This window comes from Nerophis ophidion, linkage group LG12 (assembly GCF_033978795.1).
Source record: "Nerophis ophidion isolate RoL-2023_Sa linkage group LG12, RoL_Noph_v1.0, whole genome shotgun sequence".
NCBI classification, from domain to species: domain Eukaryota; kingdom Metazoa; phylum Chordata; class Actinopteri; order Syngnathiformes; family Syngnathidae; genus Nerophis; species Nerophis ophidion.
The window spans coordinates 63,226,566-63,251,009 of NC_084622.1; the positions used below are offsets into that span (position 1 = coordinate 63,226,566).

A 24,444-nucleotide genomic window follows, 5' to 3' on the forward strand; every position below is an offset into this window, starting at 1 on the left:
TTCCTCCCTTTGAAATTGCATTTTAATTGGTTTCACAATTAAAACAAAAGTTTTGTCTTTGGAAAGATTTGTGACTTGTTTTTGTGTTATATTATTTGCATTCACCAGTATTTAAGTCAGTATTCTGCCTCGACAAAAAAAATAATAGCAGTCATTTTCATGTCATTGCTGGCAGTAAGTCGGTCACTTTTCCAGAGAGGGTTGGACTCCGCCAAGGCTGCCCTTTGTCACCGATTCTGTTCATAACTTTTATGGACAGAATTTCTAGGCGCAGTCAAGGCGTTGAGGGGTTCCGGTTTGGTGACCGCAGGATTAGGTCTCTGCTTTTTGCAGATGATGTGGTCCTGATGGCTTCATCTGGCCGGGATCTTCAGCTCTCGCTGGATCGGTTCGCAGCCGAGTGTGAAGCGACCGGAATGAGAATCAGCACCTCCAAGTCCGAGTCCATGGTTCTCGCCCGGAAAAGGGTGGAATGCCATCTCCGGGTTGGGGAGGAGACCCTGCCCCAAGTGGAGGAGTTCAAGTACCTAGGAGTCTTGTTCACGAGTGAGGGAAGAGTGGATCGTGAGATCGACAGGCGGATCGGTGCGGCGTCTTCAGTAATGCGGACGTTGTACCGATCCGTTGTGGTGAAGAAGGAGCTGAGCCGGAAGGCAAAGCTCTCAATTTACCGGTCGATCTACGTTCCCATCCTCACCTATGGTCATGAGCTTTGGGTCATGACCGAAAGGATAAGATCACGGGTACAAGCGGCCGAAATGAGTTTCCTCCGCCGTGTGGTGGGTCTCTCCCTTAGAGATAGGGTGAGAAGCTCTGTCATCCGGGAGGAACTCAAAGTAAAGCCGCTGCTCCTCCACATCGAGAGGAGCCAGATGAGTTGGTCAGGATGCCACCCGAACGCCTCCCGAGGGAGGTGTTTAGGGCACGTCCAACCGGTAGGAGGCCACGGGGAAGACCCAGGACACGTTGGGAAGACTATGTCTCCCGGCTGGCCTGGGAACGCCTCGGGATCCCCCGGGAAGAGCTAGACGAAGTGGCTGGGGAAAGGGAAGTCTGGGTTTCCCTGCTTAGGCTGTTGCCCCCGCGACCCGACCTCGGATAAGCGGAAGAAGATGGATGGATGGATGGATGGATTTTCATGTCAGATTGATGTAACAATATTTAAGTATTCAAGAAACTTGAATACCCCAAGGACAATAGTATGTACTTGATATTAATAATCCGTCCATGTTCTACCGCTTGTCCCTCTCGGTGTGGTGGGGTGGCTGGAGCTTATCCCAGCTCCATTCTTTGAAGGTGGGAGGAAGCCGGAGTACCCGGAGGGAACCCACGCAGTCACGGGGAGAACATGCAAACTTCGAACAGAAAGACCTCCGGGGTATCGAACTCAGAATCAAACTTTTATGAGGCACACACACTAACCCCTGGTCAAAACCGTGCTGCAATAATAATGATAATAATGTAAATAGAATATGATATAAATAGTCTGTGGAGAGGTGGAGTCCACGCCCGAACCCGGCCCAAGATGGCGGCGAGGAGGCGTCGACGGCGACCGAGCGGAGAGGCGGGGCGTGGCGGAGCGACGCCACAATCGAGTTCAGGTGCACCGGGACACAATCAAGTTATCTCCTCTCAATGTATAAAAGGGGAGAAGGAGGAGAGAACGGGGCAGAAGGAGTTGGAAAGCCCGCAGCAGCGACCGAAGAGCGAAAGCGACACAGCGAACTGTAGACGACGACGTGGGCGGCTAAAGAGGGGACCGAAGAGCGAGCAGTAGAGGAGGAGCTGAAAAGCGACCCGACCGCAGACAAGCTTGATTGAAAAATAAAGCGAGTCAAACCTGCTCAAAAGCAATGTCCTTCCTTGGTGGTCAGTGGAACCCGCATGACGGCAAGAGCCTGTCACATTTGGCACCCAATGTGGGGCCTGAACCCACAACCCGGAAATTAAGAGTCTCATGCTCTACCTACTGAGCTAACCGGGCCCCTCATTGGGCACCAAATGTGACAGACTCTTGCCGTTGTGCGGGTTCCACTGACCACCAAGGAAGGACATTGCTTTTGAGCAGGTTTGTCTTGCTTTGTTTTTCAATCAAGCTTGTCTGCGGTCGGGTCACTTTTCAGCTCCTCCTCCACTGCTCGCTCTTCGGTCCACTCTGTATCCGCCCACGTCGTTGTCGTCTGCAGCTCGATCTCTGTCGCTTTTGCTCTTCGGTCGCTGCTGTGGGCTCTCCAACTCCTTCTGCCCCGTTCTCTCCTCCTTCTCCGCTTTTATACATTGAGAGGAGATAAGTTGATTGTGTGCCGGTGCGTGATCCACGCACCTAAACTCGATTGTGGCGTCGCTCCCGGCACGCCCCGCCTCTCCGCTCGGTCGCCGTCCCCGCCTCCTCGCCGCCATCTTGGGCCGGGCTCCGGCGTGCCCTGCCCCGCTGCTCGTTCGCCGGCTCCGCCTCTTTACATAGTCTATGTCAGCGATTCTCAAACTGCGGCACGTGAACCATCAATGGTACGCGGACTCCATCTAGTGGGACGCCAAACTACCAGTACAGTGTTTTTATTTCCTTATATTCAAACGCAATGTTACCGTTTGAACTGAGTATACTGTTACTGTGGCCAAAAGTATACTTGCTAAATAAAACATTTGCCTTATTTTTGATGATTACTTAGGCCTACTACGCTACTGTATTTTAATGTTGGTCATTATGGGGGTATTTGGAGAGCCAAGTGTTATCTGAAGTGGTACTTTGGGGAAAAATGTTAAAGAACCTACCATGAATTGATTAACGTGGACCCCGACTTAAACAAGTTGAAAACCGTATTCAGGTGTTAGCATTTAAAAGTTTCAATCAATCAATCAATCAAAAAACCACTGGTTTTAAGTGAAATTATCTTACATTATGGCAGTGGTTCTCAAATGGGGGTACGTGTACCCCTGGGGGTCTTTGAAGGTATGCCAAGGGGTATGTGAGATTTTTTTTTTGAATATTCTAAAAATTAGCAACAATTCAAAAATACTTTATCAATCAATCAATCAATCAATCAATCAATGTTTACTTATATAGCCCTAAATCACTAGTGTCTCAAAGGGCTGCACAAGCCACTACGACATCCTCGGTAGGCCCACATAAGGGCAAGGAAAAACTCACACTCAGTGGGACGTCGGTGACAATGATGACTATGAGAACCTTGGAGAGGAGGAAAGCAATGGATGTCGAGCGGGTCTAACATGATACTGTGAAAGTTCAATCCACAATGGATCCAACACAGTCGCGAGAGTCCAGTCCAAAGCGGATCCAACACAGCAGCGAGAGTCCCGTTCACGGCGGAGCCAGCAGGAAACCATCCCAAGCGGAGGCGGATCAGCAGCGCAGAGATGTCCCCAGCCGATACACAGGCGAGCAGTACATGGCCACCGGATCGGACCGGACCCCCTCCACAAGGGAGAGTGGGACATAGAAGAAAAAGAAAAGAAACGGCAGATCAACTGGTCTAAAAAGGGAGCCTTTATAAATATATTTATTGAATAATACTTCAACAAAATATGAATGTAAGTTCATAAACTGTGAAAAGAAATGCAACAATGCAATATTCAGTGTTGACAGCTAGATTTTTTGTGGACATGTTCCATAAATATTGATGTTTAAGATTTATATTTTTTTGTGAAGAAATGTTTAGAATTAAGTTGATGAATCCAGATGGATCTCTATTACAATCCCCAAAGAGGGCACTTTAAGTTGATGACTATTTCCATGGGGCGGCATAGCTCGGTTGGTAGAGTGGCCGTGCCAGCAACTTGAGGGTTGCAGGTTTGATTCCTGCTTCCGCCATCCTAGTTACTGCCGTTGTGTCCTTGGGCAAGACACTTTACCCACCGGCTCCCAGTGCCACCCACACTGGTTTAAATGTAACTCAGATATTGGGTTTCACTATGTAAAGCGCTTTGAGGCTATAGAGAAAAGCGCTATATAAATACACTTCACTATGTGTAGAAATCTGTATTTATGATTGAATCCCTTGTTTATTTTTCAACAAGTTCTTAGTTATTTCTATATCTTTTTTTCCAAATAGTTCAAGAAAGACCACTACAAATGAGCAATATTTTGCACTGTTATACAATTTAATAAATCCGAAACTGATGACATATTTTACTTCTTTATCTCTTTTTTCCAACCAAAAATGCTTTGCTCTGATTAGGGGGTACTTGAAATAAAAAAAAATGTTCACGGGGGTACATGACTGAAAAAAAGGTTGAGAACCACTATTGTACAGGGGGTGAAAAAACTATTTATTGCACAATACCAACTATACCTGTAGGTGTGGTGGGTGTTGTTCCGCTCTGGTCCACTAGATGGCGGCAATGCAGCTACAAAGACGATGATTGCTGCTATAAAAAAATAAAAATAAAAACTGAAGACGAAGCCATGTACCAGAGTATTTTCGAGTCCATCGAATTTCATACCGCTTGTCCTTTCAATATCAATATAATTTTAAAGGCCCCTTCTTCGGCGTGTATTTTATTTGAGCTACGCCCGACCCCATATTGGCATTTTTGACTAGGGTGGGCGTGGTTTGTGGGTGGGCGGGGCCTTTCCCGCACACGTACGGGTCGCCGCTCGAGCTAGAAGCCGTCGACACACCTGTCTCGTCCACCTGTGCTGTCAACACATGTTTAGTCGGCCCGTCGAGGAAAACTATCACCATTTTATTCAACGAATACCATTTTTTAAACTTTAAACAAAAAACGGGATACTCCTGCTTAAGTATCTCGATGCTGGAGCGGCGCTTGCCAGAGAACAACATGGAGGGCTTCAGCAGAGTGGCTTTCCGCAGGAAACAAGCAAGTGTGGAGCAAGAAGAGGAAGGTGAGCTTTAAACTTTCTTTCTTCTTGCCGTGTTTGTGTCGGCGTGGTGTGGAAGCATACCGCACTTTAAGTTAAAGCACCAATGATTGTCTCACACACACACACACACACACACACACACACACACACACACACACACACACACACACACACACACACACACTAGGTGTGGTGAAATTTGTCCTCTGCATTTGACCCATCACCTTCATCACCCCCTGGGAGGTGAGGGGAGCAGTGAGCAGCAGCGGTGGCCGCGCCCGGGAATCATTTATGGAGATTTAAAGGCCTACTGAAATGAGATTTTCTTATTTAAAGGGGAACATTATCACCAAACCTATGTAAGCGTCAATATATACCTTGATGTTGCAGAAAAAAGACCATGTATTTTTTTAACCGATTTCCGAACTCTAAATGGGTGAATTTTGGCAAATTAAACACTTTTCTGTTTATCGGTCTTTTAGCGATGACGTCACCGAGGTAACACACCCGCCATATTCATTTTCGCATTACAAACACCGGGTCTCAGCTCTGTTATTTTCCGTTTTTTCTACTATTTTTTGGAACCTTGGAGACATCATGCCTCGTCGGTGTGTTGTCGGAGGGTGTAACAACACTAACAGGGAGGGATTCAAGTTGCACCACTGGCAAGAAATCTGCCACCAGACCCCCGTTGAATGTGCCAGAGTGTCTTCACATTTGACCGGCGATGCTAAGACAGACATGGCACAGAGATGTATGGATAACCTGCAGATGCATTTGCAAGTATTAAGTCAACAAAATCACAAAGGTGAGTTTTGTTGATGTTGTTGACTTATGTGCTAATCAGACATATTTGGTCACGGCATGACTGCCAGCTAATCGATGCTAACATGCTATTTACGCTAGCTGTATGTACATTTGAAACTAGATACCCACATTTAATGCGAAACAAACACTTACCAATCGACGGATTTAAGTTGCGCCAGTGTGACAAGATGCGAAAGTCCTGATCGTTTGGTCCGCACATTTTACCGGCGATGCTAATAAGGCAGCCATGCTATGGGCCACTTCATTAGGTACACCCACGCTATGGCCGAATAGCGTCAATAGCTTCAATTTCTTCAATTTCGTTTTGCTATCTGCCTCCATACTCCGACCATCTGTTTCAATACATGCGTAATCTGTTGAATCGCTTAAGCCGCTGAAGTCCGAGTCTGAATCCGAGCCAATGTCGCTATATCTTGCTGTGGTAACCGCCATGTTGTTTGTATTGGCAGCACTGTGTGACGTCACAGGGAAATGGATAGTGGTTTCGAAGATAGCGAAAATAAGGCACTTTAAAGCTTTATTTAGGGATATTTCGGGACCGGTAAAATTTTGAAAAAAACTTCAAAAAATACAACAAGCCACTGGGATCTGATTTGTATTGTTTTTAACCCTTTTGAAATTGTGATAATGTTCTTATTTAAACAGGGATAGCAGGTCCATTCTATGTGTCATACTTGATCATTTCGCGATATTGCCATATTTTTGCTGAAAGGATTTAGTAGAGAACATCCACGATAAAGTTCGCAGCTTTTCTCTCTGGCACAGTGTCTCAGGGGAGTCGACGGCAGCTTCATGGACGACACAAGCTCAGCTTTTCTCCGATAAGAACTGACTTTTAAACCACAATTTTCTCACCGAAACCTGCTGGTTGACATTTGGTAGGGATCCATGTTGGCTTGACCGCGCTCTGATCCATAGGAAAGTTTCACCTCCAGGAATTTTAAACAAGGAATCACCGTGTGTTTGTGTGGCTAAAGGCTAAAGCTTCCCAACTCCATCTTTCTACTGTGACTTCTCCAATATTAATTGAACAAATTGCAAAAGATTCAGCAACACGGATCTCCAAAATACTGGGTAATTATGCCGTTAAAGCAGTCGACTTTTAGCTGTGTGTGTGTGCTGTGCTCATATTTCCTTAAAACCCGTGACGTCTTGTGTACACGTCATCATTACACAACAGTTTCAAGACAAAACTCCCGGGAAATTTAAAATTGTAATTTAGTAAACTAAAGCGGCCGTATTGGCATGTGTTGCAATGTTAATATTTCATCATTGATATATAAACTATCAGACTGCGTGGTCGCTAGTAGTGGGTTTTAGTAGGCCTTTAACCCCCATTTCCAACCCTTGATGCTGAGTGTTTTTGTAGGCACAATACCAATGTGAGCAATTTGCAAAATGCGGTTTGTATAATGCGCAATCTTTTTGCAAATATATTTGAATAATGTGTGGTGCACATTTTGCAAATCAATGGGCGCAAATACATGTTTTTGGTGTCAAAATAATTGATTAAATACTTATGTAAATCTATTCATTTGTAGTCGGGACAATATAACTGAGTATCGACCTCAAACCAGTCCAACCCTAACCACTATACAGCGTACATCCACAACTAAACTACTAACTAGACTACTACCACAACTTGGTTTACTATTTATGAAATATAATAATGTAGGGTTACTGACTAAACCATCCACAAAATCTCGTCTTAAAGGCCTAATAAAACCCACTACTAGCGACCACGCAGTCTGATAGTTTATATATCAATGATGAAATATTAACATTGCAACACATGCCAATACGGCCGCTTTAGTTTACTAAATTGCAATTTTAAATTTCCCGGGAGTTTCGTCTTGAAAACGTCGTGTAATGATGACGTGTACACAAGACGTCACAGGCTGTTAGGAATATGAGCGCTGCGCACACACACACAGCTAAAAGTCGTCTGCTTTAACGGCATAGTTACAGAGTATTTTGGACATCTGTGTTGCTGAATCTTTTGCAATTTGTTCAATTAATAATAGAGAAGTCACAGTAGAAAGATGGAGTTGGGAAGCTTTAGCCACACAAACACACGGTGATTCCTTGTTTAAAATTCCTGGAGGTGAAACTTTCCTATGGATCAGAGCGCGGTCAAGAGAACATGGATCCCGACCGAATGTCAACCAGCAGGTTTCGGTGAGAAAATTGTGGTTAAAAAGTCAGTTCTTATCGGAGAAAAGCTGAGCTTGTGCCGTCGACTTCCCTGAGACATTGGCGTCAACACACCCGTGGAGACACCCTTCCGACTATCAGGTACTATTTAACTCACTAAAACACTCGCAACATAATAGAAAGATAAGGGATTTCCCAGAATTATCCTAGTAAATGTCTCTAAAAACATCGGAATCCGTCCCAGTGCAATCGCGTTTTTTTAAAACTTTTTTTTAACTTTTTGTAATCTTTTTTTTTCTAGTCCGTCGCTACAATATCCTCAAACACGAATCCTTCATCCTCGCTCAAATTAATGGGGAAATTGTCGTTTTCTCGGTCCGAATAGCACTTTTTGTTGGAGGCTCCCATTAAAAATAATGTGAATATATGAGGAGCCATCACACGTGTGATGTCATCGTCTGCGACTTCCGGTACAGGCAGGTCATTTTTCTTAAGACCGAAAGTTACTAACTTTATCGTGGATGTTCTCTACTAAATTCTTTCAGCAAAAATATGGCAATATCATGAAATGATCAAGTATGACACATAGAATGGACCTGCTATCCCCGTTTAAATAAGAAAATGTTATTTCAGTAGGCCTTTAAGATATGCAAGTTGCTTGCGCACAATGGAAATGACGTATAATTTGCAAAGTGCGCGAGATTAGTGAAATGCTTACAACAGTGCCAAGCAGGAAGGCAATGGGTCCCATTCTTTTCAAGTCTTTGGTATGACTCGGCCGGGGTTTCAACTCCCAACCTACCGATCTCAGGGCGGACACTAGGCCACTGAGTAGGTTATATTGTGTTGCGTGAGCCCGTGTTTGCACTCCGCTCCTGACTTTATGGGCCGCTGAAAGCAGGTAAGAATGTTTGCAGGCAAGTCCCGGCCTGTTGTGTAAGCATCCACATGCTGGAGGGCCCACTTTCTTCACCATTTTGTCTTTAGAGAGCAAACAAAGACGGCGAGTACGGATCTGCTCTTTGTTAAGGTGCAATGTTCTATGCCAGACCTGGGCAATTATTTTGACTCTGGGGGTGTGACGTTCACGTGTTGTCAATATTCAGTGTTTTATCCTTCATAATAAATGTTAAAATTCCATTATGTTTTTTAAGGTGGTCTGTCATAATGTTTTTACCATTCAATCAGACATTATTGTGAGGTTTTGTATAAGTGTTCCTAAAAATAAGATACACTTTTTCCTCTAAATTTAGAGGAAAAAGTGTATCTGGGGGCCGGTATATCTTATTTAGAGGAACACTTATACAAAACCTCACAATAATGTCTGATATAAGATATACCGGCCCCCAGATACACTTTTTCCTCTAAATTTAGTTGAAAAAGTGTACCCGGGGGCCGGTATATCTTATTTTTAGGAACACTTATACAAAACCTCACAATAATGTCTGATTGAATGTTAAAAACATTATGACAGACCACCTTAAAAAACATAATGGAATTTTAACATTTATTATGAAGGATAAAACACTGAATATTGACAACACGTGACCGCCCCTTTCAATAGACATATTTTACAATGGGCTACAATGGGGGTGGGGAGGGGTGGGATGTTCACGTGTTGTCAATATTCAGTGTTTTATCCTTCATAATAAATGTTAAAATTCCATCATGTTTTTAAGGTGGTCTGTCATAATGTTTTTAACATTCAATCAGACATTATTGTGAGGTTTTGTATAAGTGTTCCTCAAAATAAGATATACCGGCCCCCAGATACACTTTTCCTCTAAATTTTGTTGAAAAAGTGTATCTGGGGGCCGGTACATCTTATTTAGAGGAACACTTATACAAAACCTCACAATAATGTCTGATATAAGATATACCGGACCCCAGATACACTTTTTCAACTAAATTTAGTTGAAAAAGTGTATCTGGGGGCCGGTATATCTTATTTTTAGGAACACTTATACAAAACCTCACAATAATGTCTGATTGAATGTTAAAAACATTATGACAGACCACCTTAAAAAACATAATGGAATTTTAACATTTATTATGAAGGATAAAACACTGAATATTGACAACATGTGACCGCCCCTTTCAATAGACATATTTTACAATGGGCTACAATGGGGGTGGGGAGGGGTGGGATGTTCACGTGTTGTCAATATTCAGTGTTTTATCCTTCATAATAAATGTTAAAATTCCATCATGTTTTTTAAGGTGGTCTGTCATAATGTTTTTACCATTCAATCAGACATTATTGTGAGGTTTTGTATAAGTGTTCCTAAAAATAAGATATACCGGCCCCCAGATACACTTTTTCCTCTAAATTTAGAGGAAAAAGTGTATCTGGGGGCCGGTATATCTTATTTAGAGGAACACTTATACAAAACCTCACAATAATGTCTGATATAAGATATACCGGCCCCCAGATACACTTTTTCCTCTAAATTTAGTTGAAAAAGTGTATCTGGGGGCCGGTATATCTTATTTTGAGGAACACTTATACAAAACCTCACAATAATGTCTGATTGAATGTTAAAAACATTATGACAGACCACCTTAAAAAACATAATGGAATTTTAACATTTATTATGAAGGATAAAACACTGAATATTGACAACACGTGAACGTCACACCCCCTTTCAATAGACATATTTTCCAATTGGCTACAATAGGGGGCGGGAGTGTATATTCTAGCCAGGAAGAGTTAGGGCTGCATTGGATTCTGTGTATTTGTTCTGTTGTGTTTATGTTGTGTTACGGTGTTACGATGTTCTCCCAAAATGTGTTTGTCATTCTTGTTTGGTGTGGGTTCACAGTGTGGGGCATATTTGTAACAGTGTTAAATTTGTTTATACGGCCACCCTCAGTGTGACCTGTATGTCTTGCAGTCGCTTACGGAAGCCAAATTCAACATGTAACTGGGCTGGCCCGCTGTTTGTACGTGTTGCAGAGGATGTTAAAGGCAGGGCCTCCACGGTGTCCCCATAATACTCTTATCAGGGTGAAATTCGGGAGAATGATTACCCCAGGAGGGGCACTGAAAATTGGGAGTCTCCCGGAAAAATCTAGGGTATACAAGTATGACTCTGTAAAGCGGCAGTCAAATAAATCTCGCGGGCCGCACAATTATTACATTTTCATAATAAGATGCGGGCTGCAAAATAACGTCTCGCCGGGTGCGTGTTTGAGACCCCCGCTTTAAAGTTAGGCTCCACCATATGAACGTGTACTTAAAATTATAATAGATAGATGGATAGATATCATTCAGTGAGTTCATTATCCAGAACTAACCTGTTGAACAGGAGGAAAAAGCACACAGAAGGTTTCAATTGTTTACAGACTGGTCGCTTTCATCAGACTGACGAGACACTTCCGGTCCGCAGGTAATAGCATTCAATTAGGAAGAAACAGGGAAGCACGGTGGGAGAGGGGTTAGTGTTTCTGCCTCACAATACGAAGGTCCTGCAGTCCTGGGTTCAAATCCAGGCTCGGGATCTTTCTGTGTGGAGTTTGCATGTTCTCCCCGTGACTGCGTGGGTTCCCTCCGGGTACTCCGGCTTCCTCCCACTTCCAAAGACATGCACCTGGGGATAGGTTGATTGGCAACACTAAATTGGCCCTAGTGTGTGAATGTTGTCTGTCTATCTGTGTTGGCTCTGCGATGAGGTGGCGACTTGTCCAGGGTGTACCCCGCCTTCCGCCCGATTGTAGCTGAGATAGGCGCCAGCGCCCCCCGCGACCCCGAAAGAGAATAAGCGGTAGAAAAATGGATGGATGGATAGGTGGAAGAGTGGTTAGTGCATCTGCCTCTCAATACGAAGGTCCTGCAGTCCTGGGTACAATTCCGGGCTCGGGATCTTTCTGTGTGGAGTTTGCATGTTCTCCCCGTGACTGCGTGGGTTCCCTCCGGGTACTCCGGCTTCCTCCCACTTCCAAAGACATACACCTGGGGATAGGTTGACTGGCAACACTAAATTGGCCCTAATGTGTGAATGTGAGTGTGATTTCAAACTTTAGGTTTGCTGTTTGGAATCCAGCTTCCGCCACCCTTGTCACTGCCAGTTCCACCCACATTGGTGGTAAGGTAGCTTACATGTAGATAATGTAGCTTACATGTAGATAATGTAGCTTACATGTAGATAATGGGTTTCTCAATGTAAATTCTGCATCGAAGTGCTGGCACTCGCAACTTTATTTGTTCCCTTAATTAGTTATTTGGCAGTCAACCTCAATAAAAAGCACAGAGACTGAGCTTGGAATTCCCGCGGAATGTTTTGCAGGCAAACTAGTTTTTTTATGCACGTTTGGCAATATTATAGTATGATAGAATATTTAATGGAAATTTTTCATAAAAAAACTAAAGCATATGAAAAGTGGCTTGCGTGTCAGTCAAAGGCAAAATGTATAGATTTTTATTTGCTATGCTGAGAGCAGTAACAGGGGCGGCAACGCTCGGTTGGTGGAGTGGCCGTGCCAGCAACTTGAGGGTTCCAGGTATGATTCCCGTGTCCGCCATCCTAGTCACTGCCGTTGTGTCCTTGGGCAAGACACTTTACCCACCTGCTCCCAGTGTCACTCACACTGGTTTAAATGGAACTTAGATATTGGGTTTCACTATGTAAAGTGCTTTGAGTCACTAGAGAAAAGTGCTATGTAAATGTAATTCACTTCACTAACAGAACCCCTGAGAAAGTGTTTTTGCATTTTTTTCGAGTTAGTAGGGGAGGCTCCAACAGGAACATTTCCCTTGGTTTGGACCATTTAACTTCATGTGCGTCAGTTCAAACTCAATATTCCAATCTTGCTACTAAACTTAATTAGTTTTAATTAAATGAGTGTTTATCTTTTTTCATTTCAATGTTTTTAGATTAGATTATCAATCAATCAATCAATGTTTACTTATATAGCCCTAAATCACTAGTGTCTCAAAGGGCTGCACAAACCTCGGTAGGCCCACATAAGGGCAAGGAAAAACTCACACCCAGAGGGACATCGGTGACAATGATGACTATGAGAACATGATACTGGGAAAGATCAATCCATAATGGATCCAACACAGTCGCGAGAGTCCAGTCCAAAGCGGATCCAACACAGCAGCGAGAGTCCCGTTCACAGCGGAGCCAGCAGGAAACCATCCCAAGCGGAGGCTGATCAGCAGCGCAGAGATGTCCCCAGCCGATACACAGGCGAGCAGTACATGGCCACCGGATCGGACCGGACTCCCTCCACAAAGGAGAGTGGGACATAGAAGAAAAAGAAAAGAAACGGCAGATCAACTGGTCTAAAAAGGGAGTCTATTTAAAGGCTAGAGTATACAAATGAGTTTTAAGGTGAGACTTAAATGCTTCTACTGAGGTAGCATCTCGAATGATTAGATAGTACTTTATTTATTCCTTCAAGGGAGTTCCTTTAGGAAAATTAAAATTTTCAGCACAATCCCATTCAAGATCAGACAAACGTTACAGGGAGACAGAACAGGATCGCTGACGGGTCTGCAGGCTTCCAGCGCCCCTTACAAAAAAGGGGAGATACAGGTAAACAAGTGGGGTAAAATGGGAGAAAAAAAAAGATTAAAGTAAATAAAATAAAATAAAAAAAATCGGTCTAAGCCTGGGCCCCTGGAGAGGGGGTCCAGACTGAGGCCAAGGGGGAAAAAAAACAACAACTTATAGCCATAGCACACATCCCTCTCACATGTGTGTAAGAGGGAAACATCAAAGAACACAAAGGACATGAAAGACATTAAAGCAGCTTCTACATACAGCTATGAATAAAAAGTAAAAGAAACATGTACAGGCACTTTTACGCAAAAGTGAACTAATTGCAAGAAGGAATTAGTTCAACCTTGAATTGGAAATTCCGTCGTCGTTAATGCTTGTTTCGCTGACTTGTTAAGCCGGTTTTATTCGCCCACAAATTTTAAGTGTCTTTCAGTATGTCATGTAACGGTTCATTCCGTGGCATTAAATAAATAAAGTATGCTATTTCATGCTTTCCCACTCTGTGTGTTTATTCTAAATCAGTGGTTCTTAACCTGGGTTTGATCGAACTCTAGGGGTTCGGTCAGTCAGCCTCAGGGGTTCGGCGGAGGTCAAGAAATAAAAACTTCTCTCTATCGGCGTATTATGGATACCCCCAAACAATGTTCCCTCTAATGTTCAATCTGATTTGCAAGTGTGTAATTAGTTGTGAGTTCATGCACTGTGTTGGTTTTGTTCTTTGAACAAGCTGATGGTTCATTGTAAGCACCAGTAAAAAAAACAAATAACTTTGTCTTGAATTTCAAAAAAAGAAAAAAAAACAGAATCGGTGTCCTTTGTCACCGATTCTGTTCATAACTTTTATGGACAGAATTTCTAGGCGCAGTCAAGGCGTTGAGGGGATCCGGTTTGGTGACCGCAGGATTAGGTCTCTGCTTTTTGCAGATGATGTGGTCCTGATGGCTTCATCTGACCGGGATCTTCAGCTCTCGCTGGATCGGTTCGCAGCCGAGTGTGAAGCGACCGGAATGAGAATCAGCACCTCCAAGTCCGAGTCCATGGTTCTCGCCCGGAAAAGGGTGGAATGCCATCTCCGGGTTGGGGAGGAGACCCTGCCCCAAGTGGAGGAGTTCAAGTACCTAGGAGTCTTGTTCACGAGTGGGGGAAGAGTGGATCGTGAGATCGACAGGCGGATCGGTGCGGCGTCTTCAGTAATGCGGACGTTGTACCGATCCGTTGTGGTGAAGAAGGAGCTGAGCCGGAAGGCAAAGCTCTCAATTTACCGGTCGATCTACGTTCCCATCCTCACCTATGGTCATGATCTTTGGGTCATGACCGAAAGGATAAGATCACGGGTACAAGCGGCCCAAATGAGTTTGGGTCTCTCCCTTAGAGATAGGGTGAGAAGCTCTGCCATCCGGGAGGAACTCAAAGTAAAGCCGCTGCTCCTTCACATCAAGAGGAGCCAGAAGAAGAAGAAGAAGAAGGTTTTACTACTTACGTATAAAATACTACACGGTCTAGCTCCATCCTATCTTGCCGATTGTATTGTACCATATGTCCCGGCAAGAAATCTGCGTTCAAAGGACTCCGGCTTGTTAGTGATTCCCAAAGCCCAAAAAAAGTCTGCGGGCTATAGAGCGTTTTCCGTTCGGGCTCCAGTACTCTGGAATGCCCTCCCGGTAACAGTTCGAGATGCCACCTCAGTAGAAGCATTTAAGTCTCACCTTAAAACTCATTTGTATACTCTAGCCTTTAAATAGACTCCCTTTTTAGACCAGTTGATCTGCCGTTTCTTTTCTTTTTCTTCTATGTCCCACTCTCCCTTGTGGAGGGGGTCCGGTCCGATCCGGTGGCCATGTACTGCTTGCCTGTGTATTGGCTGGGGACATCTCTGCGCTGCTGATCCGCCTCCGCTTGGGATGGTTTCCTGCTGGCTCTGCTCTGAACGGGACTCTCGCTGCTGTGTTGGATCCGCTTTGGACTGGACTCTCACGACTGTGTTGGATCCATTATGGATTGAACTTTCACAGTATCATGTTAGACCCGCTCGACATCCATTGCTTTCCTCCTCTCTAAGGTTCTCATAGTCATCATTGTCACCGACGTCCCACTGGGTGTGAGTTTTCCTTGCCCTTATGTGGGCCTACCGAGGATGTCGTGGTGGTTTGTGCAGCCCTTTGAGACACTAGTGATTTAGGGCTATATAAGTAAACATTGATTGATTGATTGATTGATGAGGTAGTTCGGGCATCTGGTCAGGATGCCACCCGAACGCCTCCCTAGGGAGGTGTTTAGGGCACGTCCAGCTGGTAGGAGGCCACGGTGAAGACCCAGGACACGTTGGGAAGACTATGTCTCCCGGCTGGCCTGGGAACGCCTCGGGATCCCCCGGGAAGAGCTAGACGAAGTGGCTGGGGAGAGGGAAGTCTGGGCTTCCCTGCTTAGGCTGTTGCCCCCGCGACCCGACCTCGGATAAGCGGAAGATGATGGATGGATGGATGGAGAAAAAAAAAATTCACTATAGAAGGGTCTGGTGAATGCTCATATGAAACTGGTGGGGTACGGTACCTCCAAAAAGGTTAAGAACCACAGTTCTAAATGCTTCAAAATAAAACTGACCTTTCTTGAAGGCTAATTAGTCAAGAAGAATTATAAACAATTCCATTTAAGGAGATACAAAACAAACACTTGCAATATTAATGTCACAAACAACTGGAAATATTTGATGCACTACATTGTATCGTTTTAATGTTTGAAATAAACTGAAACTGAAATGAACAGAACTTTCTGTCTTTGAGCCTGAGCATGTTTTCCTTTCTGAATACTGCATCTTGCAGGCACCATGAAGAAATATAAAGTATCTCTTTGCCTTTTACCGTGTAAAGTGTTGGTTGTATGAAGCATCAACAGTTGTACGGGCATGTCGAGTGGAGCTGGTGGTGCTGTGACCTTATCAGCCGACCATAATGGAGCATTTTGTTTTGATAGAAGCAGCGGGCGTGTATGAATCAATGCTGTGTTGGCAGTCATTGTTGATCTACTCTGACGCTCATTCATCCTCAACTGAACGCTCTTTATTGTCGTCGACTGGCTTTAATTCAGTTCTGTTCACTTCATCACTACTTGAACATGACCCCTATTTATTATCTGCCAATGTTAGTCAATGAGCCACCGATGGATAAGAAACATTTCATGCATTGTGGTGGTCAGCTGGGATAGACTCCAGCATACCCAGAACAGGGTAAGATTAGAAAACAAATCAATTTTCTGTCTTTTTTTTTAGGTAATTCTGGGATGTTAAACAAAAACAATGCTAAATGCTGAACTACCAACTTCATTTGTGACTGTGTAATTTATAAATACACCAGTAGATGGCGGTAAACACTGACAAATGTGTCCTCTGTCTCCATTTCTGCTGTCTCATGCTATAGACCAGTGGTTCTCAACCTTTTTTTCAGTGATGTACCCCCTGTGAAGATTTTTTTTAATTCAAGTACCTCCTAATCAGAGCAAAGCATTTTTGGTTGAAAAAAAAAGAGATAAAGAAGTAAAATAGAGCTTTATGTCATCAGTTTCTGATTTGTTAAATTGTATAACAGTGCAAAATATTGCTCATTTGTAGTGGTCTTTCTTGAACTATTTGGAAGAAAATATAGCTAGACTTTTGACAAGAACAAGAAAGTTTGATCACATTACGCCTATACTGGCTCACCTGCACTGGCTTCCTGTGCACTTAAGATGTGACTTTAAGGTTTTACTACTTACGTATAAAATACTACACGGTCTAGCTCCATCCTATCTTGCCGATTGTATTGTACCATATGTCCCGGCAAGAAATCTGCGTTCAAAGGACTCTGGCTTATTAGTGATTCCTAGAGCCCAAAAAAAGTCTGCGGACTATAGAGCGTTTTCCGTTCGGGCTCCAGTACTCTGGAATGCCCTCCCGGTAACAGTTTGAGATGCCACCTCAGTAGAAGCATTTAAGTCTCACCTTAAAACTCATCTGTATACTCTAGCCTTTAAATAGACCTCCTTTTTAGACCAGTTGATCTGCCGCTTCTTTTCTTTCTCCTATGTCCCCCCCTCCCTTGTGGAGGGGGTCCTGTCCGATGACCATGGATGAAGTACTGGCTGTCCAGAGTCGAGACCCAGGATGGACCGCTCGTCGGGACCCAGGATGGACCGCTCGCCTGTATCGGTTGGGGACATCTCTACGCTGCTGATCCGCTTGAGATGGTTTCCTGTGGACGGGACTCTCGCTGCTGTCTTGGATCCGCTTGAACTGAACTCTCGCGGCTGTGTTGGATCCACTATGGATTGAACTTTCACAGTATCATGTTAGACCCGCTCGACATCCATTGCTTTCGGTCCCCTAGAGGGGGGGGGTTGCCCACATCTGAGGTCCTCTCCAAGGTTTCTCATAGTCAGCATTGTCACTGGCGTCCCACTGGATGTGAATTCTCCCTGCCCACTGGGTGTGAGTTTTCCTTGCCCTTTTGTGGGTTCTTCCGAGGATGTTGTAGTCGTAATGATTTGTGCAGTCCTTTGAGACATTTGTGATTTGGGGCTATATAAATAAACATTGATTGATTGATTGATTGAAATAAAAATAACAAAAAACTTGTTGAAATATAAACGAGTGATTCAAATATAAATCACGATTTCTACACATAGAAGTAATCATCAACTTAAAGTGCCTTCTTTGGGGATTGTAATAGAGATCCATCTGGATTCATGACTTAATTCTAAACATTTCTTCACAAAAAAAGACATTTTTAACATCCGTCAGGTTCAAACACTGATGACATCTCAATCAGACAAGAAGCAAGGAACCATGCAGAGACAAAGTTCAATTTAGCTCATGAGGAGAACAGATGGCACTGCACACTTAGTCACAGTCTTGCCCTACGCTCTAAAGTTCAGCTCCCGCGTCCTTCTTTTTATTCAGAGTTCCATAGAACTCTGAATAAAACAAAGATAACCTCTGTGGCTGACGCCACCCCTCAGACAAGAAGTTATGTCCTTGCATAGATTAGAAAAAGTCTAACTTGAGCACAATAGCTAATAACTGAAGCAACAGACTTTAAGCATACTAAAGTTAGTGTTATGATATATATACATAATTATTGTAACACAGGGGTGTCAAACTCAAATACAGAGTGGGCCAAAATTTAAAACCGAACAAAGCCGCAGGCCGAGGTTGGACAAATTAACCTTTTAATAGGGACCCAAACAAGTTTTGCATTGAATATTGAACAAGCAAGGCTTATATAACTTTATAGTGACATGCAAAATCTAGTTTCAAATAATAATAATAATTAAAAAATATCAATGGCATGTCAAATAAAATTTAAATAAAAATTGAATGCCTCTTTTCGGCGGTGGGGTTGAGGTGGACGGGGTTTGGTGATAGCCGGGGGTGTATATTGTAGCGTCCCGGAAGAGTTAGTGCTGCAAGGCGTTGTGGGTATTTGTTCTGTTGTGTTTATGTTGTGTTACGGTGCGGATGTTCTCCCGAAATTTGTCATTCTTGTTTGGTGTTGGTTCACAGTGTGGTGCATATTTGTAACAGTGTTAAAGTTGTTTATACGGCCACCCTCAGTGTGACCTGTATGGCTGTGGACCAAGTATGCATTGTATTCACTTGTGTGTGTGTGTATACGCCGCATATATTACGTGACTGTTTGTATGGAGGAAAATAGGACATGGAGACAGGTTGTAGAGAACGCCAAAGGCAGTGCCTTTAAAGCCCAGCCCACATATTGTTGTCCCGGATGAAATTCGGGAGGGGAACTGAACTTCGGGAGTCTCCCAGGAAAATCGTGAGGGTTGGCAAGTAAGAGTATTAGCGGTGTTACAGCGGCGGGCCAGCTCTAATGTTAATTTGATATTGCCTCAAGGGCCGAGTGAAATTACACGGCGGGCCAAAATCGGCCCGCGGGCCGGAGTTTGACACCCATGTTGTAACACATCAATATTTATGGAACATGTCCACAAAAAAATCTAGCTCTCAACACTGAATATTGCATTGTTACATTTATTTTCACAGTTTATGAACTTACAATCATATTTTGTTGAAGTATTATTCAATAAATATATTTATAAAGGATTTTTGAATTGTTGCTATCTTTAGAATATTTTAAAAAAAAATCTCACGTACCCCTTGGCATTAAAGTTGTACAAATTGTACAACTTTAATGTCATTCAAATCCCAAAGTTGCAGTGAAAGACTATGTTTCTCGCCTGCACCACGTCGTCACAGTACAGTCTTGGAAAAACCAACCCTGATGATGTCACCTGTGTTTCCCCTGCGAAGACTGTAGGCTGGATGGCGCTAGCTGCATTAGTTATCTGAATACGGTGATGTCATAGCAGTGCTGCTGAATTTACAAGAGGGGAAAAGTGGCCAGTCAGCATTTCAATGTTCTTTGTTATAAGTGGTAGTACGACAAGACAAGCATGGTTGGTTGTGTTTTCCCGTCCCATTTCTGTTTTGAAAGTACCACAGCTGTAATAGGTCCTAAACCACTGTGCCGCGAGATACAGTCTGGTGTTATCTAGTTTCACCTATTTGGGTTACAAATATTGTTTGCAAACCAGTAATTATAGTCTGCAAATGATGTGTTGTTGTTGTTGACTTTCTGTACTGTCTGGAGATCGGCAGACTTACCACGTTATACTCTTCCATATCAGTAGGTGGCAGCCGGTAGCTAATACTGTAGTTTTGTAGATGTCGGAGGCAGCGTGCAGGTAAAAAGGTGTTTTATGATTAAACCAAAAATAAACAAAAAGGTGAGTGCCCCTAAGAAAAGGCATTGAAGCTTAGGGAAGGCTATGCAGAACAACACTAAAACTGAACCGGCTACAAAGTAAACAAAAACAGATTGCTGGACGACAGCAAAGACTTACTGCGGAGCGAAGACGGCGTCCACAATGTACATCCGAACATGACAATCAACAATGTCCCCACAAAGAAGGATAAAAACAACAGAAAAATGTTTGACTGCTAAAACAAAGTAGATGCGGGATCCGCCTCCGCTTGGGATGGTTTCCTGCTGGCTCCGCTGTGAACGGTACTCTCGCTGCTGTGTTGGATCCGCTTTGGACTGGACTCTCGCGACTGTGTTGGATCCATTGTGGATTGAACTTTCACAGTATCATGTTAGACCCCCTCGACATCCATTGCTTTGGTCCTCTCCAAGGTTCTCATAGTCATCATTGTCACCGACGTCCCACTGGGTGTGAGTTTTCCTTGCCCTTATGTGGGCCTACCGAGGATGTCGTAGTGGTTTGTGCAGCCCTTTGAGACACTAGTGATTTAGGGCTATATAAGTAAACATTGATTGATTGATTGATTGAAATATCACTCAAAGGAAGACATGAAACTACTACAGGAAAATACCAAAAAAACAGGAAAAGCCACCAAAATAGGAGCGCAAGACAAGAACTAAAACATTACACACAGGAAAACAGCAAAAAACTCCAAATAAGTCAGGGTGTGATGTGACAGGTGGTGACAGTGCACCTACTTTGAGACAAGAGCTATATTGATGCATGCTTGGTTATGCTTTAAAGCAATGGTTCCCAAACTTTTGCAGGCTGACGCCCCCTTTGCTCCCCAGTGAATTCCTAGCGCCCCCCCCCACAGACACATATGGAAACAAACACCTCTTTCTTGATATTTGGTATGCTGCAATTTGAAAAGAGAATGGTTAAACACAAATGTGTATTTCACAAATAAAACCCAATTTAGTAAACTAAATTCTGTTGTCCTAAGCATGTTACACAATGTTTCTTCAATATTTTCAGCCATTTCATCTATTCTTCTCTGAACAGAGTTATCACTGAGAGGAATAGCTTTTATAAATTTGGTCAGGTGACTTGTGTAGAACTGTGTGTAGAACCTCTCTTACTGCTGGTAGAATAAGCTCTTCTCCAATTGTATGAGGCTTACCAGATCTAGCAATCAGCAAAGAGATGTTGTATGACGCTCGCAAACCGTCAGTAGATTGTTGTAAAATGCTGTCAAATATATTTCCGATGGTTTTCCGTTTCCGAACGTTGTCTCGGAGTGACTGAAAATAGGCCAAGTTTTTGTCTGCTTTATCAGAGTGCATTTTCTTCAAATGTTCCAAAAGCCTCGAAGGTTTCATAGCTTCATTTGAAAACACTCTATCACACAGTAGACACATTGGTTGCTGTTGGTTGTGTGGCGCTGCGACAAATCCATATTTCAGATATTCCACACTATATTGGTGTGGAATATCTATATATATATATATATATATATATATATCTATATAGGAATAGCTGGAGGCGTGTCTTAATGAAATTAAACAATGGATGTCCGCAAACTTTTTGCAACTTAATGCCGAAAAAACGGAAATGCTGATTATCGGTCCTGCTAGACACCGACCTCTATTTAATAATACAACTTTAACATTTGACAACCAAACAATTAAACAAGGCGACACGGTAAAGAATCTGGGTATTATCTTCGACCCAACTCTCTCCTTTGAGTCACACATTAAAAGCGTTACTAAAACGGCCTTCTTTCATCTCCGTAATATCGCTAAAATTCGCTCCATTTTGTCCACTAAAGACGCCGAGATCATTATCCATGCGTTTGTTACGTCTCGCCTCGATTACTGTAACGTATTATTTTCGGGTCTCCCCATGTCTAGCATTAAAAGATTACAGTTGGTACAAAATGCGGCTGCTAGACTTTTGACAAGAACAAGAAAGTTTGATCACATTACACCTGTACTGTATATACCTTTATATACATATATACATACATATATACCTGTACTGTATATACCTTTATATACATATATACATACATATATACCTGTACTGGCTCACCTGCACTGGCTTCCTGTGCACTTAAGATGTGACTTTAAGGTTTTACTACTTACGTATAAAATACTACACGGTCTAGCTCCATCCTATCTTGCCGATTGTATTGTACCATATGTCCCGGCAAGAAATCTGCGTTCAAAGGACTCCGGCTTGTTAGTGATTCCCAAAGCCCAAAAAAAGTCTGCGGGCTATAGAGCGTTTTCCGTTCGGGCTCCAGTACTCTGGAATGCCCTCCCGGTAACAGTTCGAGATGCCACCTCAGTAGAAGCATTTAAGTCTCACCTTAAAACTCATCTGTATACTCTAGCCTTTAAATAGACTCCCTTTTTAGACCAGTTGATCTGCTGTTTCTTTTCTTTTTCTTCTATGTCCCTCTCTCCCCTGTGGAGGGGGTCCGGTCCGATCCGGTGGCCATGTACTGCTTGCCTGTGTATCGGCTGGGGACATCTCTGCGCTGCTGATCCGCCTCCGCTTGGGATGGTTTCCTGCTGGCTCCTCTGTGAACGGGACTCTCGCTGCTGTGTTGGATCCGCTTTGGACTGGACTCTCGCAACTGTGTTGGATCCATTATGGATTGAACTTTCACAGTATCATGTTAGACCCGCTCGACATCCATTGCTTTCCTCCTCTCCAAGGTTCTCATAGTCATCATTGTCACCGATGTCCCACTGGGTGTGAGTTTTCCTTGCCCTTATGTGGGCCTACCGAGGATGTCGTGGTGGTTTGTGCAGCCCTTTGAGACACTAGTGATTTAGGGCTATATAAGTAAACATTGATTGATATTGCCGACACTTCTTTTTTGTTTGCTGTACCAAGGCCATACTTTATTCTGGAACAAAAAAATAAAACCATGTAAAATACAGCATTTTATCGCATTTCATAAATAGGCCTACTTAAAGACAAAAATGACAACATTGAAGGTATGAAAAGCAATTTACCCTCTCACGTATTCATTTTCTTCCATTTACTCACAGAAAATGGTGGCGGACGTGATCTAAGGCACGCCACCCTCGCCACCCACACAATGACACACGCGCGAACACGCATATATGCACACACACACACACACACACACACACACACACACACACACACACACATGCACACACAGGTACAAAGTCATATACATTGGTAACAATATATATGAGTGAATGCACCACCCTAACCAGCTCAACACAACACAACAAGGCGCGTTCTGCCGAGTCCCCAATTTCATGTTGACTTGAACTCAAGACGATGTTGACCGCCAGAATGCGGTTTTTATTATAAGATAAAATTCTGAACATTACAAGCTTGGAATTACAAACCTGAGCTTTTGCTTTTGTAGTCTATGCTGTCGGATCTGACTGGGCCAGAGCGGCGTGTGGTAACCGGACCCTGATGCGTCGTCCACTGACTCGTCTTGCTGCACGTGTTGTGTACAAATCGTCAAACAAACGTTCGAACTTCTGACTTCGACTTCGGACTGCCGCCCCCCTACCGCCCCCTTCTTCCTCACCGCCCCCCCAGATCTTTCCACCGCCCACTTTGGGAACCACTGTTTTAAAGTCATATCCAACAATTGCGACGACGACTTTTTACTGTCAACTGAGTTTTGTTTTTTAAGGATTTCTGCTGGCGGTGTGCCTGCGCATTTTTTCAAAGCAAAAAATTTGCCTTGGCTCAAAAAAGGCTGAAAAACCCACATTTGTTTCTGTGATTTTTATTTTTAGGCCAAATATTGTCAACGGCATGAGAACTTCACAGGATTTCTCCGCGATATTTTGAATGTCTCACGTCACAACTTCACCAAGTCAATTATTTGCAATGTGTTGAGTGAGCAGCGATGATCGAAAATAGCAGCCACAACTGTTATTTTTGTCAAATGTAACAATTCTGTATTCAAGAAATTGGAAGATTGGAAGACCCCTGACCAATTGTTGGTGTGGTCAAAGAAGAGGCTGCACAAGGAGACAAATACAGATTTAACCAGAACGATGAAGTCTTTTATTAAAAGCAACACGCTGTACTATAGTGACCCACTTGGATGATTTTAAAAGCTTCTATGATGATCAATCACGAACTGACATTTTTTTTAATATAAATGGTAAGAGGCATTGGCAATATCGCTTAAAATCTGTATCGCACTATATAGGGCAGCTTCCTGCGATGACGATATATATCGTAATACATGATTTGGCATATACATGATAATCTAACCATTTCAAAACAGGTTATAAGGGCTCCTAATTTGGGTGTTGACTAGGGGTGTAACGGTACACAAAAGTT

The 24,444-nt window shown here is 43.3% G+C and overlaps 1 protein-coding gene across 3 annotated transcripts in view; it reads left to right on the top strand.

The window, feature by feature from the left end:
* The first annotated feature begins 4,599 nt into the window (after positions 1-4,599).
* fgd4a (FYVE, RhoGEF and PH domain containing 4a) overlaps positions 4,600-24,444 on the top strand; it is a 195,781-nt gene continuing 175,936 nt past the window's right edge. For all 3 annotated transcript variants that reach the window (XM_061917956.1, XM_061917957.1, XM_061917962.1), the window contains exon 1: positions 4,600-4,864. In XM_061917956.1, the coding sequence (XP_061773940.1) occupies positions 4,771-4,864 (94 nt within the window). In that variant the 5' untranslated portion in view covers positions 4,600-4,770. The remainder of the gene's footprint in view (positions 4,865-24,444) is intronic.